The 8,808-nt window shown below is 38.2% G+C and overlaps 1 protein-coding gene across 1 annotated transcript in view; it reads right to left on the bottom strand.

Moving 5' to 3' along the window:
• Positions 1-2,165: 2,165 nt before the first annotated feature.
• Positions 2,166-8,808, bottom strand: part of RSPO3 (R-spondin 3) — a 75,763-nt gene continuing 69,120 nt past the window's right edge. The window contains exon 5 of the mRNA XM_024552169.3: positions 2,166-3,603. Coding sequence (XP_024407937.1) covers positions 3,416-3,603 — 188 coding nt within the window. The 3' untranslated portion in view covers positions 2,166-3,415. The remainder of the gene's footprint in view (positions 3,604-8,808) is intronic.

Here is an 8,808-nt window from a genome sequence, read left to right as displayed (position 1 = left end):
ACTTTTAAGAGGATCCTAAACAAAATTGACATTTACATTTTAGTTACTATTATTCCTTTCATTTACATTATTTTCATATATATACTTACTCCTTGAAATTATTGCATGTACATACTTATAGGATATTATCGCATATTCTAGTCAATAAATAAAATTGATTTCTATGTGTTACTTGTGGAATGAGTCATTACTTTCCATCCATATTTATTTATATACATAATAGTTATTATTATAGTGAGTGATTAAACTTTTAATTCTCATAATAATCTTGCGAGATAGGTGTTTCCCCGTCATTTTTGCAGATGAGGAACGGAGTCTCTGAGAGAACACAAGACTCGCCCAAGGTCACACAGAGGTCACACAGTGATAACGGTCAAATGACAGAACCGGGATGTTAACGCAGGCTAATTTTGGCTGTGGTAAATTTCCCGTTTCTTTTCTATCTCCCTTTGTGGGAATCTGCCTCTATTCCTGTTATTTGCCATATTTACGTATTTCTTTTTTCTGTCTCAATGTTATTGATGTCAATATTGTAAAACCAGTCGTGTAGACGACTTTTGATTCAATAACATCAGAGCAGTGGACTTTAATCTGTATACTCGTAAAAGCCTATACATTTCCACATTTGGGAAAAGCAAGGTTGGGGAATCCCAAAGGACACTGTCACTAATGAGGACTCATTAGGGGCATGACCCTGAACTATCGGGAGTGTCAGCTCCGCCCCTAACTGGGATGCTAGTGATCACTCCAGCCCACCTCTTTTATGCTGTGCTTAAGAAATGGGGACCCAGAGAAGTTAAGTGATCTGCCAGTGGATAACACTTGGGATTGGAGCCTAAATATGCTGATAGAACAGACTTCCCTCAGTTATAAAGCAGAGCATGGAGACCAGATCCGAGGTATGGATCAGACATAGACAGATTTATGTTGCTGTATTCTCTTGATTTCTTTTTGTACCAAGAATTTACCAGCCATCTCTTACCACCATCAGTTTACCATATCTTAGAGACATAATCAGAGCAGGAAGTTAATGCCTGCTGTGACCAGAAGTTGATTGTGAGCTTTTGCTCAAAGTTGAGTAGGCTGCTAGTATGAAGATTGTAATGATTCCATGCGCCTAAAGATCTACTACAGGTGGATTGAGAATTGGAGTTAAAATTTCTGCTACCTTTGTCTGCATTTATGCCTCACCCAATCTGTAAATATCAATGTTAGTTTTCATTTGCAATAGTTCTATTTTTGTTTAAGTACTACCTCAGGGACTTAGAAGGTCTGCCATTGTCTGGAGGGTAAAAGTCTTGAGTCAAAACACATGAGAAGACATGATAGTCATGTGCCACAGTTGTTGTGTCCTGGTTTATTTATCCCTTTCCCAGCACTGCGTATTTAAGCACAGACCTTCCCAGTAATTGCTTATTGAAATAATGAAGACAATGATAAACATGAAAAGATACACATAAAATAATTTGGCCACTTATGCTTGACTAGATAAGACCGAGGACACAGATGATGTTTGAAACCAAGAAAAAAAAATTCTAAAACATGGGGATATTCTCTTTTCTACCTAACGTAGTTCTGTAGAAAAAGTGTTGGTTATCTTTGGTAACATAAGTTGTAGTTGAAGATAGAATTATTTTTATACATTGGAAGTAGATCTACTTAGTTGAAACACTTTTCTCATGTGCCTAAGAAAATGCCAGAGTAAGCAACAGGAATACATCATTCAAAAATTTTGTATTTTGGAAGAGCAAAAGAGAAGTGGGAAATGAAGTAAGCCAATCAGTCCACATGAATAGTGCAGTTGGTGGAGAAAGAGTGACCAGAAGAATTGAGCCAGAAGCCCAATTCATTGCAAATTCTTCAGAGAGCAGTGACCTTTAGAGGGCGAGCAGGCGTGGAGCAGCCACGCAGCATCCCTACCATTACAACAGGAAGTTTGAGTTGGGTCATGAGATTATGTGCACAGCCCTGGGCTGGCTGTATCCTCTGGGAAACACTGGTGAGGCCTGCAGGTAGCATGACTTCAATCTCCAAAAGAGGTCCACAGATTGAGAAAATGTGGAGAAGAAAAGGCCAAATATTCAAGATGCATCAACATACAAGTAAAAGTGCTCATTTCTAAGCAATGAAGGGGGGCAGTGAAATAATTTAGGGAAGCCTATACATCTATAATAAGAATTTTGTTGATTAAAATAAGAAAATAAGTTGAATAAATATCTCCTAATACCCTTTAAGTGAATCTCCATTGGCTCACATCCCAAGGAAGATTTAAAAAGAAAACGCTGAGAAATGTAATATGTTCTGAATGACATAGGATACAGAGTTCTCTCCTAATTCATGAGTCTCTAAGAGTAACAATTTTCCAATAAAACAAAATGAGCCAAACTTTTAAAACTATCAACAAATATATTTATTGTGGTGGCTTTCCCCCTACTAGATACACCTCGTTAGAAAGTAGTGTCCCTCTTAGTTCCAGGTGGACCATTAAGCAGGTATAAAATGGTTTCTCCCTCGTGGAGAAAGAACACATGCCTTTGCAAACCTGTTATATTCTCCTTGCTCTAGTTTCTGTTTTCTATGAAATCACAATTTCCTTCTAATAAGTATGGTTTTGCTTTTGGAAGCAAGTTACAGGTACGTGTTACAGACTTATATAACCCAAGGGGTAGCAGAGGCTGAACCACACGGTGCTGACGTAGACTGGAGACCTGTTCTGGGTAATCGCAACCCTTCACAGTTTGGTAAAGCACGAAAGCCATCTCCAACTCTACGGCTTCTTCCACACTTTGCCTTTCTCCAACCCCATGCAGTATGTTGAGCTCTATGTGCACTCTCGTGCTTCTCGCGACATGGGATGAGGGCAATAGGACCAATCTTACAACAGTTGTTTCTGTGGTGAGAATTCTTGATTCCAAATGCCAGGCCCTGACATCTGAGCACTCTCCAGATCTCCTGGGCAAAACAACACTGTCTTTCGAAAGATGTTTCTCTCCCCTGATCTCTTGTTTGTTTTGAAGGGATACGGTATCTTTGAATTTGCAGAGCTATCTTTTGCTTCTTAAAACAATAGCTTGAAAAAATATTGTTTTAATAGGGAAAAGATGTTGATTCTCCAGATGACATCATTAGGTTGTTACAACTTATAGCCTATTGATAATTATGTACAAAATTTCTTGTCTCTTAAAAATGCACAGAAGCATGTAAGATAACCATTGGAAAGCATCCCTTCTTTGAACTTTGGGCTCTGTGTTGTTAACTATGCTTGTATGAAGATATAGCAACTATGTGGAATGTTGTTTAGACTGAGCAGTAACTGACACGTTGTCCATTTGTGGTCCTAATGGCTAGAGCACCTGTCCTGGGCATCTGGTTGAGATAGCAGCATCACGAGTCTACAACAACCTCACGGGACCCTCTAATGTGCAGTGCTGACGGATACCGATATCTGTTGTTTATCCTGGGCCTTTCGCTTCTTCTGCTGCTGTTTATTTTCTCGCGGTTCTGGGGTTTCTCTGCTCGGTTCCAGACCTTTGTTATCAGGTACCGCGTCCTTATTTTCTTCTTTATTAAGTTTTTTTCTTTTCCTCTCCCTTCCTTTTTTTCCTGAAATAAAAGGTATACTTTTAAAAATGCATTCAATTATGTTTTATTTGGTTATCTTAAATTTTTAAAATTGAGTTAAGTTTTTCTTAGCTTACATACTCTCCCCATAGATACCAAATAGTTACTATTTCAGTCATTCACTCAGTTACTCTTTATTAAGTCCATATGATATTTCACGCAATAGAAACATGAAACATACAAAATATGAGGAAGCAATTAATAGATAATAGTTCCAAACTCTAGAGGCTTTTATTGATATTTTGGTAATATTTTACATGATGGATATTTATGGATATTTAATAGAAAGTTTCAAATAGATTTCTTGCCACATAAGAAATGTATTAATGAGTATATATTATCTGGCTCTTATTAAGGCACTAGTTTTTGTTCAGAATTTTCTCAGTAGCAATGACATATTTGCGATCTGCCAACATATCTGCATGCCATCTACTACTTAGAAGAGAACTGATTTGCATAAGAATATGCAAATAATGGCTCGTGAGAAGTACCAGGACAACTGTCTGCACTGTGACAGAGACATTAACATGTCGATATTGATTTCCACGGCCATTTCTTTGTGTGCAGGAGCTGTGGTGACTGTACCATCAGTGACCACACAGTATAAGCTGCGAGAGCAGGGGCTGTGTGTCTCCGTTAGTGAAGTGAGCAGACAGTTATAGCGTATGCACTGGATTCCATGGGAACCTTGACCTGGGCGTGAGGCATGGATGTGCACTCAGTCAGATTTGCGCTGTGGGCACTTTACAAGATGGCATCAACAGGACTTTCAGGGGTTTGGTGTGGAAAGGCATGTTGCAAGGTAGACTGGAGCAGGGTGAAGAGCTGAATTTCACTCTGTTGGCAGTGGAGAATGGCTGAGAATTTTAGACAAGAGTAATTTGATTTAAGTGTATGAGACTGGGATGGATTGTTTTTTATTTATTTCTAAATAGTGAATTAACTGGATGTTTTACTCTCATGTAAACATTTTACATATACAGTCAACAGTGTAAAATAATTTCAGAGATCATGGGTTTAGTAACATTCATGAATACACATATCCCAGTGAGAAATTACTAATTATTTCAATATCCTAGTAACTATTCCTTGATATGGAACAAATTCTGATAATTCCTATCCCCACCTACTAAGCCATGCAAAATTTGATATTAGTCTCTGTCTACAAAATGGTATTTTGGACAAAGGTATTTTGGGGAAATGATTTGAATGAGAGAATCAAAATATTTTCATGTCCTGAAATAGTCTGCAAATATTGAATTCAGTGGTTTGGCTTTCCTTTTCTTGAGCTCTGGTTTCACAATCCCAGGGAGCAATATTATTAATAGTGAATACATGTACTCGGCCAATACAGCCTCCTTGGATTGATGATTTTATGCCACAACGAGCTTTGTCTGAGACTGTATTTACAAAAGCTTCCAGTTACTTTATGAAAACCTGCCTTGTTGGGCTCAACATAACACACCTCCAAATTCTGGACTGTGAAAGGATAGTTAACCAATAATGAGAACTCAGACCACTGTAAAACGAATATAAAATTGTTCTGTGTACGTAAACATGAACAAAATATATTGAAGTTGACTACTAGGCCTTGTACACTGAATCACCAATTCCATTTTTCTTTTCGCTTAAAAGATTACTGCTGGATTGATAAGATTCCTATGGAAGAAATCCATCTTTGGTTTCTGTTTTGTTTTATCTTGTTTTTCCCCCACATTGGCTTTCATTACTATACAAGTGTTGACTTGCACTTGGTAACTGAACAGAGACTGAATGAAGAGTAAAACTGGAGTAAATTCACCTTACTGAATATATAGTACATTTTAATTTTCATAAAGCTTCACAAACTAAAAGGGAGAAATGCTGGTTTTCATGGTATGTGTCTGTTTTTCAGAAGGACGGGGCTACAGAGGTTAGATTACATAATTTTTCTATTTTAAAGAGCATTTTGGAGTTGTTCAAGTTCAACTCCAAAAAAACTGTCAGCGAAAATCATTCCAAAGTTTCATAGAAACCACTGACCCCGAACAAAACGTAACTTTTATGGAAATCATCCAAAAGTTCAGTGTTTCACATTGTTCTCTTGATGATGGTCCAGCACCCTTCAGCTGTGATGCCGACCGTAATGTTTTGAGCACATAAGAAATACATTGTTTCTTTCCTGATCACAGATTGATGTGTATGTTTTTTAGCCACATGTGACAACATACTCAACTCACAGTGCATTTCTGCTTATTAGCAAACTGATAGGATTATTTCTTAAGACAGGCATAAACATTTCTGAAAGTAGCTTGAAAGTCAGTATTGTACTTTTATTACCCAAGGAATAGCTATTTAGCCCGGGCGGTGAGTGAAAGGGGAGGCTCTAGCAAAGGAACAGAAAACTAGCACGTTGTATATCGTTGTTGCCCAACGGAGGGCTGTTGCACAACAGAAAAAGGGGATTATTATTTTTTACAGGCCATGTGTTAGTGGTTGGAAACACTAACTACCCCTTTGCATAAATAATATATTTTCCTCTTGTCCAAGAAATAAAATAGAAATGCCGAAGAGTGGCTGTACTCCATTAAAAATCATGTGCCATTTGGGAAATTCTGCAAGGTTTTCATTACAGGGGACTTCTTTTTTCTATGCTGATGACTTTTCATTGATGTGGTCAATAGTTATTTTAATACTTTTTTTTTTGTAATTTTGCAAACCAAGCAGTCCAGTTATCACAGTCTCACCTAGATGTTTATGTATGGTCATTCACTGACCATACACCTATGCACGGGCACAAGCGCCCCAGAATTGGGCCTTGGACCATTCTTATGATTAAAAGAAAGTTCATCTTCTCTTCATGTTCCAGCTATGAGGATGGTGTCTGGGTAAAGAGACATTGCCGTAAGCAATCCAGTACAACCTGAGCCCTTTCAGGGAAGCACTAGAGTGGAGTGTTGTCTTTAGAGTCTGAGTCACATGGTGTTCCAATTCTAGGTCTGCCATTACCTGTTGTGTGATTTTGGCACATTGTTGCTATCTTTAAGAATTAATTGTCTGATGCTTAAGGTGTGGATAATCGTTGCTACTTGTTAAACCTTGTAAGGATTAAACACGGTGCTTGTAAAGCACTTAGCATAGCGTCTGGCACACATTAATCATGGGGAAATGAAAGCTAATGTTATTAACTCATTACGCAAACATGGATTAAGTCTTGACTCCATGCCCAAAATTGTGCCGAAACCTGTGGATCCAAGTGAGATGTGGAGATAGGCACAGTTACTACAGTCACAAGCTAATACTCAAATAGATCCTATTGGGAGCACAGAAAGGCGGACCTTGAACTCTGCCAGTGGAGATGGAGAAGCACTGCCCATGACAGGGTGATGTTTGAGCCGAGCCTTACAGAATGAGTGAGAGGTTCCAGGCTGAGAGGGAAGAAGTATGTGGGGCAGCGGACAATATGTCAATGGCATGAAGGCAGGCAAGGACATGGTGAATCTGGGGGACTGAAAGTAGTCCTCCTTGGTTTGATCAGGGTCTATATATAGGCTATTACTTGAGAATCTGGAGGGACATACAGGACTTGATCACCATATTGGGAGTTTGTCCTTGTGACCAGTGGTGCTGAAAACTGGACAAGAGCACATTATCAGAATCCGAGGGTGTTTCTGTGACTAGTTGAGAAAGGCCAGTAAGATGTTTTGACGTATCACCTTACTTCCTATTTCAGAAACCACCTCTGTAAGTAACAAGAATCCACAGAGGAAGTGTAGGCAATGACTGGTATTTACTTTTGAACATCAACTTTTAAGAGTAGCTAACATCTCTGTTTAGACCATTTAGCCACATATTATTTACAATTTTGTTGCAACACAGTATTACATAATTGAATAGGTGACTGACATTTTTGGGATTCTGAAATTATTTTCCATTAATACAAAAATAGAATCAGCCCTGGCCAGGTGGCTCACTTGGTTTGAGCATCATCCCATACACCAAAAGGTTGTGGGTTCTACTCCTCATGAAGGTGCGTACCTGACGGGGAGTAGGTTGTGGGTTCAATTCCTGGTCAGGGCACCTACGGGAAGTGCTTCTAATCCATCAATGCTTTCTCTCATATTAATATTTTTCTTTTCTCTCTCCCTTCCTCTGTCTCTAAAGTCAATAATAAACTAAATCTCCTTGGATGAGGATTTAAAAATAAAATAAAATAATAATTAAACAGGAGTCATTATATAAGCAGGGCCTTCTGCATGCCAGTTCTCCAAGCATAGATGACCTTTAAAACTTCAGAGCATGGGGCCCCACCTCTGGTGACTGACCAGCAGTTCCTGTTAAGGGGCCCGGAATCTGCGGTGACCAACAGGCTCAACCCCAGTTTATTCTGGTGTGCCGCACATTTTAAAACCAGAGCTGTAGATTAATAGAAGGCCCAATTTCCTTAAACATATGCTCTCAAAATTTCTTCCACACCATATAGTTGCTCATTTAATTTTCTTGTTTTTCCCCAATGGAGAGCAAATATTTTTGACTTACTGTCACTATTAATTTTTAAGGCAAGTTTTCTGATTAGGTACATTTGAAATAGGCACCTAGATACAAAATAAAAATTAGTTGCCAATTGTCTTTTAAAACCCTGTTCAAGTGGAAATTTGAACTAAAAAGCATAAACATGTAAAAGGGAACAAAGAGAGACGGAAATGATCCTAAATTATTTTTCCTAAGTTATATAATACTTAGGAAATGAAAACTATAGAAAATGCTCCATTACCCTTTTAAATGGAATGAGGGTATGAATAAAAAGTTGCCCCCCTATAATCACAGATAGAATTCGTTTGTTTTGAATTACTCAAAACAGACAATCAGCATATGATATTCGGGATTTAGAAACATTTGTGAGTAGGTCTTTAGAAAAGCTGCTGCTGAGTGAAATTCTTAAAAGACACCACTAAGGGGAGCCATTGAGCTTTAAGTAGCTACACTTCCCAGAAAACTTTCTCAAAAAGCTAAACATATATCCCACACTCTAGACTGAGGATTAAATATCACCGACTCCACAACTCAAACCAATTACATAATTATTCCATTAAAAACTACAAATTTTGCTAGATCTTTTCTCTTTACTTGGTGTGGATTGAAATGCAGTTGGAAACCCATTGCTTTATACCTTCAAATAGGCACAAATCATGTGAAAATGCAGTTATC

This window comes from Desmodus rotundus, chromosome 11 (assembly GCF_022682495.2).
Source record: "Desmodus rotundus isolate HL8 chromosome 11, HLdesRot8A.1, whole genome shotgun sequence".
Classification (NCBI taxonomy): domain Eukaryota; kingdom Metazoa; phylum Chordata; class Mammalia; order Chiroptera; family Phyllostomidae; genus Desmodus; species Desmodus rotundus.
This window is presented reverse-complemented; position numbering and strand designations above follow the sequence as displayed.